At 29.7% G+C, this 19,752-nt stretch overlaps 3 protein-coding genes across 7 annotated transcripts; 1 reads left to right on the top strand and 2 right to left on the bottom strand.

Annotated features, from left to right (window-relative positions):
* Positions 1–151: 151 nt before the first annotated feature.
* LOC134830006 (profilin) lies at positions 152–9,502 on the bottom strand. Of its 3 annotated transcripts, XM_063843342.1 has the most exons (5): positions 9,363–9,502; positions 8,877–9,003; positions 1,375–1,546; positions 1,210–1,309; positions 152–466 (listed from the first exon to the last, which is right to left on the bottom strand). In XM_063843342.1, the coding sequence occupies exons 2-4, from the start codon at positions 8,985–8,987 to the stop codon at positions 1,212–1,214; spliced, it is 381 nt and encodes a 126-aa protein (XP_063699412.1). In that variant the 5' UTR covers positions 8,988–9,003; positions 9,363–9,502; the 3' UTR covers positions 152–466; positions 1,210–1,211. The 3 variants fall into 3 exon arrangements, with proteins under 3 accessions (XP_063699412.1, XP_063699410.1, XP_063699411.1); XM_063843340.1 differs by lacking the exon at positions 152–466 and having other exon boundaries at positions 1,070–1,309; XM_063843341.1 differs by lacking the exons at positions 152–466; positions 9,363–9,502 and adding an exon at positions 9,184–9,300 and having other exon boundaries at positions 1,070–1,309.
* Positions 9,503–11,396: 1,894 nt separating this feature from the next.
* LOC134829762 (uncharacterized) lies at positions 11,397–15,587 on the top strand. 3 transcript variants are annotated; one of them, XM_063843007.1, is made up of 3 exons: positions 11,397–11,671; positions 13,736–13,880; positions 13,942–15,587. In XM_063843007.1, exons 1-3 carry the CDS (start codon positions 11,575–11,577, stop codon positions 15,167–15,169), a joined length of 1,470 nt encoding a protein of 489 aa, XP_063699077.1. In that variant the 5' UTR covers positions 11,397–11,574; the 3' UTR covers positions 15,170–15,587. The 3 variants fall into 3 exon arrangements, with proteins under 3 accessions (XP_063699077.1, XP_063699079.1, XP_063699078.1); XM_063843009.1 differs by lacking the exon at positions 11,397–11,671 and adding an exon at positions 11,906–11,994; XM_063843008.1 differs by lacking the exon at positions 11,397–11,671 and adding an exon at positions 13,418–13,559.
* Positions 15,588–17,041: 1,454 nt separating this feature from the next.
* LOC134829535 (probable ATP-dependent RNA helicase DDX23) lies at positions 17,042–19,663 on the bottom strand. Its single transcript, XM_063842636.1, has 2 exons — positions 17,376–19,663; positions 17,042–17,311 (listed from the first exon to the last, which is right to left on the bottom strand). Exons 1-2 carry the CDS (start codon positions 19,474–19,476, stop codon positions 17,088–17,090), a joined length of 2,325 nt encoding a protein of 774 aa, XP_063698706.1. The 5' UTR covers positions 19,477–19,663; the 3' UTR covers positions 17,042–17,087.
* Positions 19,664–19,752: the final 89 nt, after the last annotated feature.

The following is a 19,752-nucleotide window of genomic DNA, read 5'->3' as shown; positions in this document are numbered from 1 at the left end:
TGTTTTTGAAAGATCTTAAAATCTCATATGTTTCTCGTTGATTTCGATACAAGTCTTTGAACAAAAAAAAATATTTTATTATTTAAAAAAACAAAATACTGGAAAGGAGTAGATTTGAAAAGACATTTTTTTTGTTTGAAAGTACGTTGAGTTTTGATGGTTTTTTTTTTTTTTTTTTTTCGTTATCCTACATTTCATGAGACGACTTCTTGAGATGTGTATCTATTGGTGTAAAATTTCTGTCGGCACCCAGACGGCACTGACGACTCTGAGTTGCGGAGGTTGTTCTGTTGTTGATTTTTTTCATCTTTTTTTTTGTATTTTTTATATTTTTTTTTTATTTGATTGATAAAAAAGACTTATTATTTTTTTTTCTTATACTGTAATTTTGTTTTGTTTGTTATCATTAATATATTATCAAAGTAGATAATAAATGTTTACAAATTACATCGCATATAAAAAACACCTGTAAAGGAAAAGAAAAAAAAAGAGAAATTGTTAGTTGATTGATTGATTGCACTTGCGACAAAAAAGCGTGCGAAAAATATTGAAAGGCTTCAGCAGTGCCGTAATATTTTTTTTCAGAATGGTTTGAAGGTAATTTTATATTTAATTTAAAAAATATTTAATATTTTTAATAATATTTAATTTAAAAAAATTAATAAATTAATAATTAATTAAATAAATAATAATTAATTAAATTAAATTAATTAATAATTTTTTAAAATTATTTTTAATTTTTTTTAAAATTATTTTTAATTTTTTTACTTTAAACATTTTTTTTATTTTTATTAATTTAAAAAAAATATTTTAATGAATTTAATTTTAAAAGAAAAATTAATTAAAGTAATTATTTAAAATTAATTATTTAAAAAAATAAATAATAAAAAAAATCGAAGCCCTTTTTCATTCAAATTATACTAACGGTAATAAAAAAATTCTTCCAAAAAAAATAAAAAAAAAATCCGACCCTTTTCTTACTAAAAAACAAAAAAAAAAACGTCACCGAAGTCAACTAACTAGAAAAAAATAAATCAAAACACAAGTTTTAAATTTTTTGCTGAACACGTGCTTTCATTATTAATTTTAATGTTTTTTTCTCATTTTAAATACAAATACAAAAGTTGTACATTCATGTTGTTGTAGTAGTATCAATTAAATCGCATTTTTTTTCAATTTTTTTTTTCAGTTTCGAATCAAAAAACCCACCTCTAGTAACCACATGTAATCAAATAGTCTCCGAGTTTTTCAACTATGGAGGCAGCTTGTTGTGGTTGGACTGGCTCTTCGTAGACTGAGATTATGACAGCTGCAAAAAAATAAAAATTGTCAATAAATTTCAGTTTTTAAGCAAAATTTAAGGTTGAAACTCACCCTGGTTCGTTTTCATACAATGAACACCAATTTTACCAAATTTGGCTCGAATCACACGGTCTGTACCAGATAAGTAAATGTAACGTTGGCCAGCTAATGTAACACCGTTGCTAGTTAAAAGATCCGTTTTCTCAAAGCCGGCCACCAATTTTTGAACTTCTTCTTGTGCAACCTGGAAGTAAAAGTAGAAGAAAATCCATTAAAATTTATTCAAGCAATGAATTGAAATTAAATTTTATTTTCTAAACGAATCATAAATAAATAAAATGAAAGATATTGATAGCCAAACAAATGCATTAAATGAACGAAGAAAAAAAAAGTGTGTAATGTAATAATTAAAACAAAATGGAAAAATTGTGATGGTCAGTGATTGTAACAACTGCTTCTTCTCTGTTACGTTGGTAAAGATGCGTTAAAACTTGTACGCAATCGGAGAACAGGTATTTAATAAGTTGAAATAAATAAATATAAAAAGTTTTCACTCGCGCTACCAATATAATTAATTTTATATACATTTATTTATTTATGATTATTAAATAAATTAAATTTCTTTTTATTATTAAAGCTGCTTTAAATTTATTAAATTTTTTTTTTCAAGAAAATTTATTTTGAATGCAGAAAAAATTAAAAAAAAAATAATAATTTAAAAAAAATTAAAATAAATAAATAAATTTAGGTAAATTTTTTTTTTCTAAATATTTTTTTTTAAATTTAAAAAAAATAATTAAATTAATTTATTAATTTTTTTTTAAATTATTTTTTTATTATTTTAAATAATTTAAATTTTTATTAAAATAAATATTTTTTAAAATAAATTTAATAAATTAAATTAAAATTATAAATTAAATAAAATTTAATTTTTTAATAAAATTAATAATATTTTTTAACTTAATTTTCCAATTAAAATAAGATCATTTTAGGTGAAAAAAAAATTGTAAATAAAAAAATAAAATCAATAAAAAAATTTAGGGAAAAATATTAATTAAAAATATTATAAAAATATTAATTTTTTACAATTTTTTTTAAAATCTATCAAAAATATTTTATAAAATAATTTTTAATGAAATTTTTTTAACTTTTTAATTTTTTCGATTTTTTTTTTTAATGAAACAAAAAAATTTAATAAATTCAAAACAGCCTTAATATTTTTTTTTGTATCTAAACTCGTATCACAACAACTAAAAATAAAAATCAGATTGCTGTGTAAGTAGTAAAGAAATTTTTTTATAGTCCAGAAAAATTATCTCCCGAATCTAGATGTTGATCGATTCAGCAGGATTAGGTTTGGACATTCACTCATAACTTTTTATTTTATTTTTTTCAGACAAACTCAACAAAATTTCCTTTTACGGTCATGTCGTTACTCTCCTATCTCTCCAACAACAACGACGACGACGACTGTATCTTTACCATATGTGTCATAATGAGTGCATGTTGCTGTGATAAACACTTACAAACTAGCATTTCTACTTTATTTATTAGATGTAACCCATTTTGTGTTCTCGTTATTATATTTTTTATTTTATTATTTCATTGTTGTTGCAGCGCAAAAAAAAACACGTTAAAATAAACATCAATGGAATGTTTGCGTTGAGCGAAACACATGTGACTCGGAAGAAAAGCTACAGAAAAAAAAATATTTTTTTTTCGCCAAGAAGAAGTAGTTTATCTATTCGTTATTCGCTCGTTCGTCATTAGAAATTTTACGTCTGCGGACGAGTTTTTATTAAGTGGATCATTTCTCGTGATATTAAGTTTCATGATTTTGATGGATTTGTTACTGGAGGAAGTTTAAGTTCAAGTTTATTTGTTGAATGAATGGCGAAATTGATGGTCAAGATCGTAAACTTGAGATACGGACTCGAGTGATATTGACGTAGGAAAGTTGAACAAGTGTCGATTTATGATCGGAAGAAGGCTTTGTTGTGAGAAATTTGAAACTGGAGTGACGTCTTAGTGGTCGAAGTTGCGATTTTGTGGTTTGAAAATTATTTTTTTTTTTAGATTTTTATCTTTAATAAAAAAATTAATTTAATTTAATAAAATAATAAAAAAAATTAATTAAATTAATTTAAGACAAAAAATTAATTTTTAATTTAATTTTAATTAAATTAATAAATTAATTTATTAATAAACAAAAATTAAATTAATTTTTAATTTTAATTAATTAATTATTTTTAATTATTTTTTATTGCTTTTTTAAGCAAAATTTATTTGTTTTAAATTTTCTTTTGAAAAATTTCTATCAAATTTCAAAAAATATTAATTTTAAGAGACTTTTGTTGGTACAGAAATCATACAGAAAGAGACTTTAAAATAAATTAAAATTATTAAATAATCATTTTCAGTCAAATTTAACGAATTTCATAAAATATTTTAATTAATTAATTAATTTTTAACTTAGTTAATTTAATTTTTATTGACTAAAATTTTATTTTTACGACTTTTAGTTAGATTTTTGTAAAAAAAAATCTATAAATTTTTTATATCAAGAAACATTTCAAACAAAAAGATGAGTCTTTGAATGGTGAGTGGTGAATTTCTAACAAAATTATTAAAAAACTTAAAATTTTTGTTTAAATTTAGTAATTTTTCATAATTTTCTAACCAGCTTTGACAATTTCTTCACTAAAATTTAATGAAAAAAATTAAAAATTTTTATTAAATAAATTTTTCAATTCAATTTATGACGAAAATTTCAAGGAAACGCATTAAAAACGATATTTTCTACAAAAATTCCGCCCAGGTAAATATTCTGCGCCATCGAAGCGTACTCGGAAATGCCTGAAATACCAGAAACAAAGTTCCCTATCGATACTTGCATGTTTTATCATTTATAAACATTCATACAAAGAAATAAAATTTACATTTTCTAAGCACAACTCGGTGATTATTGCGATCGGAAACGCGAAAACGTGTAACAAGACATCTAATTGGAATTCATTAAAAGACGTTCAAAATTTTATTGTTATTTACGATCGTTGTTTTTTTTTTATTCATCGACTGATAATTTTTCGGGTATTTATCTATAAATTAATATTTTTCGTGAATTTTTTATAAAAAAAAAATTGATAAGATACAAAAAAATTCAAAGAAATATTTTTTTCGATGACGTAAGTTATTTTTTGTCTTATAATTAAATGCAATGGTCGACTCACAGTTGCAATGCGTGTTGAGTGATTTATCGTCAATTAGCGCATTTCTGCGTTTTTTCGTGAAAAAAACATTTAAAAGGTGCAAAACTAAAAATAAAACCTCGGCACAAGAATTTTTCAAGTTGATTTTAATGCATTTTATTTTTTTTCGTTTTTTTTTTCAATTATCCATAAGTGTTTTTTCATTCGAAATCTCTTTAGAGACTTGAAAAAATGAGAACAGGATGCACTTGTCATAAAAACCTGACTCAGAACGTCGATATGGAAAAAAATCCAACTTGGGCGTGGATTGTCACCAATACAGCGGCAGAATTTTCGTTTTGATAAGACTCGCATGACTTTTGTCCGTCCATCAACGACAAATGCAAGTTTCCTTCCTTTTGTGATTGATTAAGACGTTTATCATGAACTTCGCCGTCAACCGAGATTATTCACAAAAAGTCACAAAAATAACGACGACGACGTGTCAAAGTTCAAAATTTTTACGCTTTCTGATTCAATTAAATCTAATTCGATGTTTTTTTATTTGATGTTCGGGTCATGTATCAAATATTTATTAGAAGCGAATGAACTCGTGATTTCACGAAATAAAAAACAAAAAAAAAATACAAAAGCAAATTATTTTAAATTTACGGCATAATAACAGGTGTGATAGTTCATAGCACATAAATATTACGTTTCAACTTTTTTTTTTCATTTTCAATTTGAGTGAATTAACGTGTCTTCTCTTTATTTCGCTTTTTTTTTTTTGTTTGAAGCTAAATTTAACTAAATATGGAAATAAGAGAGACAATGAAATAATAATCGTAAACAAAGCAAAAATTTTCATTATTTTATCAAATCAAGACCTTCTAAACTTGATTTTTTTGTCAACAACTCATGAAAATAATGACAAACGAGAGACGTCGTGAGCATGTAAAGGTCAAAACTTGTAAAAAGAACTTCCTTGATGGATTGCCGATAATGCGATTCTAGTCGCGTTTTATTTAGTTTTACAAGTGTCATCAGCAATTGGCGACGATATTTATGAGGAATTTCAAGTTCGAATCGAAATTTTCTCGTTAAAAGTCGTTACGAAAAATTTTTCTTAATCAGTTTCTTATCGTTTTGTAAAAATAGAAAAAAAAATCATTAAAAACGACGGAAATGAGTCGAAAAGTTGCTGTTTTGGTGATTAAGAGAGAAAGAAGAAATGACGTCATCCTTTTAGTTTTTTGTTTATTTTTCAGTATTTCAGTGGAATTAGCTGTTAAGAAGTGTTTTGTGGATTTTTTCGTGATTATTGAGATGATCAGTCATCGATGGTTTTTTTTTGTAAATGTGAAATTTTGATAATTTGAAAATTTAAAATTTGGAGCTTATGTATGCTTGAAATAATTTTAAATTAATTTAACTTAAATAAATTAAATAAATTGAATTTTTTGTTTAAAAAATTTTTAATTTAATAACTGTAAAATTAATTAAATTTAAAATTAATTTAAATAAATAAATTTTTAATTAAAAAATTTAATATTTTATTTATTTAGTAAAAATTTGAAAGTAAAGATTTAAGTAAACATTTTTCAATAAATTTATTAATTTTGATTAAAATTATTAAAAAATATTTTAAAATATATTTAAAAATCAATTTTTCGAGAAACTTAAAATTAAATATTTTGAAATTCTAACCAAATTATTTTTTTTTTCGTTTTTAGAAAACTTAATTTTTTAAAAATTTTAATTTTTTTTTTAATTTTTTAAATTTTTCATTAAAATTTATTTAATTTTTTATTAATAAAAATTATTTTTTTATGGAAAAAATATGTAGGTAAATTATTTAAAAATTTCGATAACAATTTTTAGTTAATTTTTTTTTTAATAAAAAATAGTAAAATAAATTATTTTTAAATTTTTAATAAATTCTCAAATAAAAAAAAACCTTATATTTTTCTGTAATTTTTTATTTATTTTTTTTAAAATATTTTTAAAAAAAATAACTTATTAAAATTAAACTAAAAATCGCTTTTAGTGGAAAAAACTCATCAAAACCTTCTCAACACCGATCTTGACCCACAAAAATCACACTTATCGTCTCACAAGTAGCTGTTTACTTGATAAATCCACAATAAATATCTATTTTAAACGAGACTTCATAAACGCTTAAAATTGGCTTGTTTACACTTCAGCTGAGTTCAAAAAGTTAAAAATAAGAGCAAGTACGTATAAATATTTAATTTAATTTTACTTGCTTTCTTTTTTTTGCATTTAAATATTTTTTATGATGATTATATTTTTTTCATTGAAATTATTTTTAAAAGTTATTATTTTCAAAACAAAAAATATAAATATTTGTCTGCTGCTCATATCGCACGACAGTCAAGTGCGACGACGAAAACGAAGCAAGAAACAACAACAAAGAGTTTTACTTACTAGAGCATGTCAAAGCAGTGATATTTCATTTTTTTACTTTTTTTCAACCCGGTAAACTTTTGTCCAACGCAGGTTCATTTTTTTTATTTTAAATTTTTAAATAAAAAAAGAAATGAATTAAAAATTTTTTTTTCGTCAATATTTCTCAACTCAAATTGCGCGATGATTGCAGAAATAAATAGCAGCAACCCACGCATCTAGACCTCATTTCTCTGTCAAAATGAAAAAAAAAAAATTGTTGTTGTTCGCCAACAACATAAACTTGGACTCATTGGAACATTTCCAAAACGAAGAAATGTTCTCATGACCGAGCGTGAAAAAAACAAACATTTGATTGACTCACACATACTGTTGATTTTTTTTTTGTAATATTTATGCTGGTCCATCGCGACAACGAAAAACATTACTAATCAAAGTTTTGACTGAGCAATCGAATTAAAATAACGATGAGTCATGCGAACATTAACAACATTTTATGAAATAAATGTGTGCAAGGCCGGCTGTGCAATGTTCATCGTGGTTGTCATCGGCAACGATTCTCACATGTGTGAAAAAAATTTTTTTTTTCTGTAAAATTTTTCTTAAACGAGTTCCTTTTTAAATTTAGATCTTGCTCATCATCTTCGATTCTCGGCTTGAATTCGATGAAAAGTTGAACAAAATGCATCTTATCAAGCTACAAGGGCAAATTGCCGCACCCGACATCGTTGAAAAAGATAAAGAAGGCGATTGAACTCGGTTGATTTTTTTTTTTGCAAAAAAAAAGAGACTGATTATATTTAACTTTTGTCTCTTCGGTAGTTTTGATGATGATCGAACAGCAAAAAAAAAAAAGTTAGAGAAGAGGAATCTTCAAACGGCGCAGAATTCTCGAAATATTTGCCATTTCTTTCACGCCAATAAGATAAAAAGGAATAGATGTTCGTCACAAATACATTCGCGCAACGAAACCTACACCAATGCAAAATGTAAGAAAAAAAAATTTATTAGGGTGGTCCGAATTTTTTCGGGAACTTTTTCGGGAACATTCGAATTTTGCGCAACTCATAGATCATAAAGACGACGACACTCTAATCTACCACACAATTCCATTTCATTTCGACAAATACATTTGCAAAACGCACACATGCCCATCATACGCCTACAGAGGTACGGGCTGTACGGGACACGCATACTAAGACACTTTTTCGCTCATGTACGTACACCAGAATGGCGTCCAAACTGAATTTTTTTCTTCTTCAGCACGTCGTCGTCGATATTATTCCTTCCTTCAGCGATTCACGACACGACGACGATGATGATGAAACAAACACAAAATTATCGAATTGAGTCACACATTTTTTTTTATGACTCGCACATGAATGAATAAGAACTTTTGCACTTCAATTCACAATTAGATGCCGGCAAAGATTTTTCTTTGTGTGAGTTTCGATTTTGGTTCTTTGTGTGTGGATCTTATTTTTTTTGGGGCAACGATGAAAAAATATCGCAAGATTAATTGTCACTTTTCCTGTCCTAATCGCTGTTGAACAGAAAAAAATACGAAAGGAACGAAAGTCAAGACCATGCGTTCGTCGTCCACACCCTGCACACGATAGGCAGACAGATGCCTTTTTCGTTAAAAAAAAAAAAGATATACAACACTCGACGTACGAGGAGCGTCGTTGCCGTCGACATATGTGAGAGGTGCATATGCCTCGGTCACAAGAATCAGCAGCAATAAAGAATTCTTATCTGGAATTGGTCGCGAAACGTTGCGATAAAGTTTGATGGATGCGGTTAATTTTGCAAACAACACGTCGTTCGACGTCGTAAAAAAGGTCGTTTTTGCCTTTCACGTTCTCCTTCTCCTCGCTCGCTCAATCATCAAGTCGTCGTCGTCGTCGTTGGACACACACAAAGAAAAGGAAGGATGATGGATGGCGAAATTTTTCTTACCTCAAATCCAGGACTCTTGGCCCAAACTAATCCGTCGAATCCGGCAATTGCAGCCTTGGTGACGCAGGCGGAAGCGAGAAGTTGGTTATCAATATAATCCTGCCAGCTCATTTTGTTGAAGATTTAACTGCGGTGACGAATAAATATATAGATATGAATATGTTACGAATTAAAAAAAAAACTTTTGTGTGTGTACTGTAAGATATCCTTTTGCAATTGTGTGCGTGCGTATCAGATACACATACACGTTATACGTCTATATACTCATACACGTATATGATATATAAACGTATAAATTGCTTTTCACCTTGTCGTTTTCTTTTTTTTTTCGCTCAAAAAGGGCGTTTATCCCTGATTTTACTATCAAAAACACTAAATTTTTACAGTACACGTCTTAAGCACTCGATTCCACGAGGTGCGAAGCACTTTTTCCGTGAAACTTTATTGAGTAAAAGTGAGAGATTTTTCTCAGTAGGAGATTATTACTTTATGTATTCCTTGTGAATTGGTTAATTCTTTTTTTTTCTGTATTATGCGTGTGACTAATTCAAACACCGAACTGTTCTTGATGACAACGATGGCACGACTGAGCCGAAATACAACGGAACAAACGACAAGTAAGTGTGGAGTTGCTACAGGCTGTCGTACACATACGAGGGATGATTTGCCATATGCTGATTCAACGGAACAGTCGGGCATCGGTGATTCGTGCGACGGTAGATGGCGTGGGATTTTAGTGCGAGAAATTGGCAGAGATGACGCTTTATGTAATGTGTTTCAGAGATCTTGAGTCTTTTGAAGCAAAATTTAAAAAACTTTTGAATAAAATTTTATGAAAATTTAAATTAATGATACAAGACTTTTTTTATTCTGCATATTTAGTAATAAATTTATAGACGATTTTAATTCAGATTAACTCGTTTTCAGATTGTTAATATGTTCCAATGAAACATTTTCGCGTAGAAATTTTCATTCTATATAATTCATGTAATAAAAACTTCAAACATTCACGAATATCTAGTCTTTCTTTATTTTTTCTCTAAAAGCATTTCGCGGAAGGCACAGATCCGAAACTACGAAAAACTTATTGAGTTTGGTATTTGTGCTTGGAAGATTCTTGGGTAACGTAGATGATATTCACTTATTGAAAGAATGAATTGCCTTTTTATAGATGAAGAATCGATTTTGCCGTTGATTAGATCGTGCACAAATAGGCAGCAAAAAATTTCATGTCTGTTACGAATTTTGTGCATAAAGAAACATTTTTCAGAAAGAAAAATTAAACATTAAGACATCTCTCCTTTTTAAGTTTTTTTTCTGTATTCCTTTTTCAAATATTTAAAACCCATCTAAGGTATGTTCCATAAGACGGTTAAAGAGCTTCAGTATTGTACTCGACTTTGATTCTCCATTTCTGTTGTTGACATAATGAGAGTTTGTGCTTTTTGCCTTTAATATATCTATCGCATTACTTTCCATGGGGTTCAACAGGTTTTTTTTTTAGAATTGTGCAGAGCATAATTGATATGATGAAAAACTTTTTTTTTCTTACTGTTCTTACTTGTCTCTTAGCCGTAAAACCTTGCTTTTGATTCTTTATAGTCATAATCTGAAAAATCTTTCCATCATAACTTTTCCATTGAAGTACATAAGAATACTGTTGGTATTTTAAGATCGGGCATATAAAATAGCCTTAGATCAGTTGATCGCAGCAGGCTTGTGACATATTTTTTTACTGTTAAAGAATAGTGACATCAGTTTAGTTATTAATATTTTATAAAATAAAATATTTTTTTCTTCATCCTTTAAACAATGAAACCTAATTTCCATCCATGAACTTACCTAAAAAAAATTATCAAAAATTTCAAATAGTATTTTAAGCTTTGATAAATTTAATCTGGGAAATTCCATTTCATACCTTAAAATTCAATAAGTAAATAAGTATACATACCTCATAAGAGTGACTGATGGCAGCATCCAAATCATCTGTCACTCACGGAGCACGTCGACATCCATGAACTCATCCTAGTTACATCCATCACCAAATTACCTGATATTGTTATCGCAATTAGTCTGTGTTTTATTTCGTCTTATCTTGCATCAAACAAGGTTCCTTATTTGTACTGTGTACAACATTGATATTTATTACTTACTACAAACGTTACACACAGATCGTTGTCGTCACTTCTCTACCGGCTTTATCACCAAAAGATTATAAAAATAAGAAAGTACGATTAAGGTATATAGACACTAAGGTACAGGGAGGTTTCTAATTTATTTCAAAAAAAGAATACAAAACTCCTTATCACCTTTCTAGATAAACAAATAACTGGTTATTGTTGGTTGTTGTTGTCAATTGTCACTCATACTTACCTGACAATGAATTCCTTCGACCAATTTACCGAGTACCTCCCTGTGAAATAGTACAGAAGTGTAAACTTTTAATATTTGTCTGTAGCTTATATTTTTGCGACTATTTTGAATACCTACCTACCAAGTCCGTGTCTGTCATACGCCGCCCGCCGCGCAGTTGAACTTGAGACATCCAACAAGATGGTTTGAAATTTGTCGCTCTATCAGTGACTCAATAATAATAAATTACAAATCAACTGAAAATAGTAAATAAACAATTAAAAAGTGTTTTGTTTTGAAATATTTTTGGATTCGAGAACAAAGGAAAACAATAACAAAAGACACAATGGCTCCAACCGTAGACAAAAATGCACTTCTCAGCGAACATCAAATCGGCTATTATCATCAGACATACACTCATACCGAGATGCAGTACTTAAATCGTGAGTTTTTATTTGTTTTTAAATCTCAAGTGTGTTTGATTAAAAAAGTGCAACTTAAGCAAAAAAGGCACGCGAAATATTTTTAGAATCAAAACCTAACAAGTTAAATCTAGTTCTTAACCAAAAAAAAAATCATACTTGATAAATGAGCTTTTCAAAAAAAAAAAATGACTAATTCCAATTGTTTGTTATTTACTTACGATCTCGAGATATCAGATTACTGATAAAAACTGATACGGGTGTCATTTAAATTCATTATGTCACGATTATCAATCTCGCGTCACCTCATCAAGCACGACAACGACAGCAGTTCATAAAGCCTTGTAAGTTTATTGTCTTTTTCGCAAGTAAACAAACGAAATTGTCTAAATTTATATCTAACTGTTGGCAAGGGCGGCAATTAATAGAATTTCCTCAAATAATTGCTTTAACGGTCATTCACTTATTTAATTTCAAAATTTTTGAATTAGTGTGAGGGGCATTTTAGTAAAGAGCAATAAGCTGACCAGATAATTTTAGGCTTTTCGGGGACAAAATTAATTTAGAAAATATTCTAATTTGAGCTCAAAAATTAGTTTTTTTTTCCTTTCCAAAAACTATTTTGAAAAATTTTTCTAAAAAAATAATCTGATCTAAAAAAAGTTTTCAAAATGGCTGTGACACAGTTTTTGATTTAGTTTTTCTCTTGATTTAGTTTTCAAAACAAAACTATGTCAAAGAAAAAAAATTTTTTCAGTTTCAATTTTTTGGCAGTTTTGAGTTATAAAATGATTAAAATGATAAATTAGAGCCCCCTGACAAATTTTTATCCATTTGGAGCAAGATTTGACAAAAATGGTTTTGACATAGTTTTTGATCGTTAGTTTTTGTAAAAAATTAATTTTTGATTTCTTAATCTGATAAAAATAACCTCTTAACAGTGGCTCTTGATTTATAGTGCAAAGAAATTTTTTTTTTCAGTTTCAATTTTTTGGCAGTTTTTGTTGAAAAACAGCTGATTAAAAATGATAAAACAAATCGTTTTTGACACAGTTTTAAAAATGATAAATTAGTTTGATTTCTTAAGTTTTCAAATCAAAACTATGTCAAAGAAAATTTTTTTTTCAGTTTCAATTTTTTTGTAGTTTTGAGTTATAAAATGATTAAAAATGATAAATTAGAACAAATTTTTATCCATTTGGAGCAAGATTTGACAAAATGGGCTTTGACACAGTTTTTGATTTAGTTTTTTTCTTGATTTAGTTTTCAAAACAAAACTATGTCAAAGAAAATTTTTTTTTTCAGTTTCAATTTTTTGGCAGTTTTGAGTTGTAAAATGATTAAAAATGATAAATTTTTATCCATTTAGAGCAAGATTTGTCAAAAATGGCTTTGACACAACTTTAAAATTAATTTTTTTTTCAAATTTTTTGGCACTTTTGAGTTATAAAATGATTAAAAAAAAAAATCTGAAAAATTGATTTGGAGCAAGATTTAACAAAAATTTGATGACAAAGATTTGATTTTTTTTCGATCGTTATTTTTTGTAAAAAAATAATTCTTGATTTCTTAATCGAAACAACCTTTTAATTACCTCTTAAATAGTGCAAAATGTCAAACTTGTTAAAAAAAATTCAAAGAAAAAATAAAAAATTGTTTAAAATCGTAAAATTTCAAGGACACCTTCCATAAATTGCTTCCCTCTGGTCAGCTTAATCACAACAATAACAATAAAAAAAATCAAAACATTGTAAAAACGCCTGGCAGCAGAAACGAGATCGGCAATTGTTTTTAGAATCAATTCTTTTCATTTGTGTGATCTCATTCAAACGTAAATACGCAATTTATCAAGAGTATGGTTATTCGTAAATTCTTTTCGGAAAATAGTTGGGAAGAGTCACGATCAAAAGTAAGGATTTTTCTAAATTTTTTTTTGTGTAAACAAATTGCGCAATTTTTTGTTGTTTTGTTGTCGTCATCTGCGTAATTTAATAAAAAACTGGTTCATTTTTGTAATTTCGACACATGGGCGACAAAACGTGTGATTGGTAAATTTAGGTAATTAAAATAATTTTTTTATTGCAGAATCCAAGGCGATGGCTGGTGTAAGACGTGTGATAATATTTTGTCTTCTAACGTTCATCGTACCTGCTATTTTTATCATATTGCCTTTGTACCTCAGACACAATGTGTTTGCACCGAGCATTCTGGCGTTGGCCGAGTCAGATATGTAAGTAAACAAAAACAATTTTTCATTTCCTCTTTATTTATTTGTTTTTTTTCGTCTTCAGTGTCGAAGTGAAACAAGGCATCAGCACCATTTTCTGCGAAGAACATCATTTGCGGATGAACACGAGCTTCAATGCATTTCAATTGAACAAAATTCCCCAATTTTCCGACACACGTAAACACATTCGGCTGAAGAAGTCGATGACCCTGCCCGATGACACGTTGGAATATTGGGGTTTTTACTTGTTACGAGGCGCCACCGTGGAGCTGCGAGCTTGTTCGCGTCACGAAGGCAGTCGAATTTTGGTTGTGAAGGGCGAACGGAACTTGCGGACTTGCGGATTGCTCGAACACAACAAAAACAAGGTCGGTTTGCACTACGCCAAGGGTCAAGGCGAAGTCATTGTAACGTTCGAGAAAGCGGAAATCATTCCAAATAGCGCGGATCGCAACGAAACAGCAGCGCAGGAGCCTCCAAGTGATCCGGATGCCAATTCGGGCGGTGAGGTGATCGACGATAGTGACGTCGTGGCAAATCGGCGACACAGAAAACACCCCAAAGAGCTACATACGAACGATTTGGGCTCACAATCGCATAACGTGGAAGACGAACAGCCACAAACGACGCCAAGCATGTCGCCAGTCACTCATAAAATTCGGCATCATCGCCATCATCAGCAGGAAATCGTGCCGGAGCAAGTTGTTGACGATGACACGGCAAATAAACAACGAAAAAAGCGAGATTTGGTGCTGAATCGTGCGATAAATCACGGCGGCAATGCAATAAATTACACTGAAAAGCCCAGTGACTCGGTTTCGAGTTTCGAAAATAGTTTGTTGACATGTTACGATGGTCAAATCCTGTTGGCGCAATATTTCCCGCCGTCAAGCGATTGTCATGATGTCTCATTTTTGGCTAATAACACCCGAATCGGTCGAATGTCAACGAAACACGAAGTAGTTTCCGACGGATTTTATTACTACATCTTCTACTCGGACAACGATTTGTACCAAAATGACATCCACGCCGTCTTCGACATCTACAAACCGACGTACGAGTACGCGAACATCACAAAATCCAAGAGTTGCATCAACAGCACCGAGTGCAAATTCCCCATTAGCATGTTCAGTGAGGATAAAGTCATCGTTGAGGTACCGACGCGTGATGGTATCGAGCACGAAGACGACGATATCACGCAAATGTTGTCAATTTGTGTGCCACGGTCCTCCGTTTATCTAATATTTCCGATTCTTGTGTTACTTTTTGTCCTAAGTTGTGCGTTTTTGTAAAAATTAAGAGATTATTAGTGAGTTAAGAGACTTGTTGTTGTGGAAAAAAGCAACGAACAAATTTTTTCTGTCATAAAAATCGTGAATTCAGTAAAAGACTGAAGAAAGTTGGTACAAAATACATTTAAAATGCACGAAAATTGGTCAGTGATCACATAAAAAAGTCGATTTTTCTAGCAATATTAATACCAAAAATTTTTACGTTAAAGCAATTTTTACAGATATTAAAAAAAAATCATTGGAAAACATATAGAACCAAGTAGAGTAGAGAAAAATTGCTCGTGCCATATTCAACGAGATATTTAATTCGAAGACGTACTGGAATTTAATAAATTTAGTGAAATATATTGAAACTTACTAACATTAGGTAGGAAAGGTTGATTGATTGAGCAAAAAAAATATTATAAATTATTAGAAAATAAGGATTCAAAAGTTGCTCAAAAATTAAAATTTAAAAATTAAAAATAAATTTCAAAAAAATCTTTAAAATAATTTTTGTAAATCTTAAAGAAAAATTTTAAAAATTTATTTCAAAATTACAAAAAACATTTTTTTTAAATTAAAAAAGAATAAAGAAATTCATAATATTTTTTTTTAAAACTGGGAAAATAAATAAAAATTTGACTAATATTTATTTAATATTTTCGAATTTTTTTTTAATAAATTTTTTAAAAAATTAATATATTTTTACATTAATTTTAAATATAAAAAAAGTATTTTAAACTTAAATTCTAAACAAAAAAAAAATCTTCAAATTTTTTTGAAAAATAAAATTTTGAAAAAAATTTTAAAAATTCATTTAAAAACGATTTTTACAAAAATTTTAAAAAAAAATTTTTTTAAAAAAATTTGAAAAAAGACCAAAAAACGGTCAATTTTTAAATTTTTAAAAAAAATAATTATTTTCGACTTTTAAAATTTTTCAAAAAAAATTTAAAATAAATATTTGACTAATATTCATTAAATATTTTCGAATTTTTTTACAATCAATTTTTAAAAAGTTATTATATTTTTATAAGAAATATAAAAAATTTAAACTTAATTTCATTTTTTTTTTATTAAAATTTTTAATTTTATGAAAGATTTGAACCATTTTTAGAAGAGAAGTTTAAAAATTTATTTAAATATTAAAAAAAATAATAAATATTGTGTCTAAAACTGTAAAAAAAATTATTTAAAAAAAAAATCAAAAAAATAATTTTTGTTATTCTTAAAAAAAAATTATAGAAAATTTAAAAATTTTTTTCAAAACTCAGAAATTTTTTTTTAATAAAAAAAAAATAAATAAAAAACTCATAATAATTTTTTCAAAAACTGTGAAAAAAATAAATATTTGACTAATTTCGATTTTTTCATGTATTATGATAATGTATTTTTATAAGAATTTTTTTTTATTAAAATTATATGAAAGTTTTGAACTATTTTTAAGACATTATCAGTCAGAAATCTATTAATTCAAAAAAAAATCATATATTTCAAAATTCGGAAAATTAATATATTTTCACTTTTGATATTTTTTGAAATTTAAAATTATTTTTTATCTTTTGAAGATTTTTCAAATATTTTAGAATACAGAAAAAAAATAATTAAAAAAATTTAATTTTTCTTAAAAAAAATAAAGAATCTTATCTCATATTTTGACAAAAAATTTTTAAATTGCATTTTTCAACATTATCTTTAATTTTTTAAATTTGAAATTTTTTTTTTGCTCAAAAAATCAATCAACTAAACTTTTCTTAGACTTTAAGGAATTTTGATAAAAGACGGCAATTATATTTTATAATGGAGACTATTTAAACATTTATATTTTTAGGAGTTAGTGAAATTTTTGGGTAGCAATTAAATATTTTAACAATAAAAAAAATGTTTAAAATTATTTTATTTTTTATTTTAACGAAAATCATGACAAAAAGACAATTTAAGCGAAAATCTTCTCTTCTCGTCGTTTCTTGGTGACAACAGTACCAGGTTTGTGTTGCGCTTCCGGATGGTTCATCAGCTCCGGTGGGCACGAAGAAATCGGACTTGACAAAATAATTTGCTTCAAATCGTAGAAAAGCGGAGAATCGTCTTTCGTAATGAAGGAAATAGCAATTCCATTTTTGCCTGCGCGACCTGTTCGACCAATACGATGCGTATAATCTACAAAAAATAACAAAATTTATTATAATTTTTGAAAAATCGTAAAAATTAAAAAAAAAATTACCTTCAATAGTTTTCGCCATGTCATAATTGATGACCATACTAACGTCTTTGATGTCAATACCACGCCCGGCGACATCTGTAGCAACGAGAATGTCTTTACTGCCGTTTTTGAGCGAAGCCAATGCAAATTCACGTTGTTCCTGTCCTTTGCCGCCATGCAAGGTACATGCGTTATATCCCAATTTTTCCAAACCTTTAGCGAGAATGTCCGCGCCCTTCTTCTGGTTAACGAAAATAATGATCGGAGGCTCAACTTTACGCGAAAGGATATCCATGAGCTTCTTCCGTTTCTCATTTTCAGTTGTCATGTGCACAATTTGCTCCGTTCTCTCCGTTGGGCGACCAATACTGCCAATATAAACGGTTGCGGGACGTCTCAAGTAAGTTCTTGCCAAGCGTTCGACCGACGGCGGCATCGTTGCGGTAAACATAACAGTCTGCCGATACTTGTTCCGTGTATTGAAGTTCGCCATGAGCACGGAAGCGTCTTCCGCCTCATCTGTATCGGGTTTGACGTTCGTCACAGGCATAAATTCGAGAATTTTTTGCACATCTGGCTCGAAACCCATGTCAATCATGCGATCGGCTTCATCCATAACGACATACGTGCACTGATTCAGGACCAAATAACGATTTTCGAGCACGTCAATGAGACGACCTGGCGTGGCGATGACAATTTCGCATCCGAGACGCAATTTAAAGCCTTGATCTTCACGCGAGAGACCTCCAACGACGACAACTGTGCGAATTCCGAGCGGCGTACCAAATTTAATGGTTTCTTCTTCGATTTGTTGCGCCAATTCACGTGTCGGAGCCAAAATAATCGCATAAGGACCTTGATCTGCGGTGTCTTGACGATCAATTTTGGGCAACGTACAAATCCACGAGAGCAACGGAATAAGAAAAGCCAACGTTTTACCGGATCCCGTCTCTGCCACACCAATAATATCGCGATTTTGCAGTCCAATGGGGATCGCTTGACGTTGAATGGGCGTCGGTTCTTTGTACCCAACTTTTTCAATAATATCCAGCACTTCTTTGGGGAAACCGGATTCCGCCCAATTTCGAATGGGGTTCGGGATTTTGCCACCTTTGATGGTAATGTTATAATCCTCGCGGAAAATTCTCCAATCCCTCTCCGTCATTTCGTCGATTTCCTTCTCGGTCCAGTGACGATCGTCCCATTTTTGCTTCTCCTCCTTGCGTTTGACCTTCTTCAAGCGGACTTTTTCTTGTTCTTTTTCCGCGTCGGTGCGCCGTTTCTCGAGCAAGTCCCCGTAGAATTTGCTCTGTTTGCGTTTTTGTTCCTTGACATCGATGCCAGCGATGTTTCCGCGCCCAAAAAGTTGAATATGATGACGTTCCTTGTAAATTTGGTTGTAATCGTTTGACGTGTCTTCGTTCGCATCCCAGTCAAAGACGAATTTTCGGTCGTTTAGGCGTCGAACGCGACGTTTTTTCTTCACGATGCCCAAATAACGCTCTTTAATCGCCTCAACTTCGCGTTCTTTGTCCTTCGTGCCTTCTTCCAGGGCTTTTCGGGTCTCGATATCTTCACGACGACCTCGATCGCGACGATCGTACTTGTCCAAAGCGTCGCGATCCTTTCTTTCACGCTCCCGAAGCAACTGATTAACTGGCACATCGCCAAATTTAGGGACAGAAGCTTGAGCTGCTTTCATCGCGGCGACTTCTTCTTGACGTCTTTTCAGTGCTTCAGCGATACGCTGCTCTTTTGTGATGAAAACTGGTTTGCTGCGTGCCAATTCTTCAGCTTTTTTCTTCTCCAGTAACTCTTCCAAGGATAAAGGTTCCTTTTTTTCAACTTTTTCTTGTTTTACTTCCGGTTTTTCCTCATTTTCCTCTTTTACCGGTTTCTCATCCTTCACTTTCGCTTCAGTTTTCTTCTTTTCTCGTTCCTTTCGGTCCCGCGAACGAGACCTTCTTCTCTCGGGATTTCTTTCTTTGGAGCGGGAACGTCTTTCGCGCTCTTTCGAACGAGATCGGCGCTCTTTGGAGCGAGAACGACGCTTTTTGACATCCTGTCGGTCGTATCTATCACGGGATCTCGAGCGATTTCGAGTTTTTCCAACGCGATCCATTGCTGGAAGTTGCAACGATTACTAAACGATTGCTGCGATGAACGATTTTTTGGCTTATTGAAGGATTTTTGGAATAATCTTCATTGAAATTCGACTTCTGGGTGGTTTTTCGAACTTTTGCGACACAAATTTGATGAATTTTTGGCGTAAATCCCTTGAAATTTCAATTTTTGAGGGAAATTCAGTACTTCACTTTCACGGTTTGTTTACATCTCACTTTTGTACTCCTCGTTTTTTGTTGATTTTAAAGCAAAATCGAACGAACCTTCTCGAATT

Source organism: Culicoides brevitarsis, chromosome 2, assembly GCF_036172545.1.
Source record: "Culicoides brevitarsis isolate CSIRO-B50_1 chromosome 2, AGI_CSIRO_Cbre_v1, whole genome shotgun sequence".
In the NCBI taxonomy this organism is placed as follows: Eukaryota; Metazoa; Arthropoda; class Insecta; order Diptera; family Ceratopogonidae; genus Culicoides; species Culicoides brevitarsis.
Note: the sequence above shows the minus strand (reverse complement) of the source record. Positions and strands in the feature narration are given on the sequence as shown.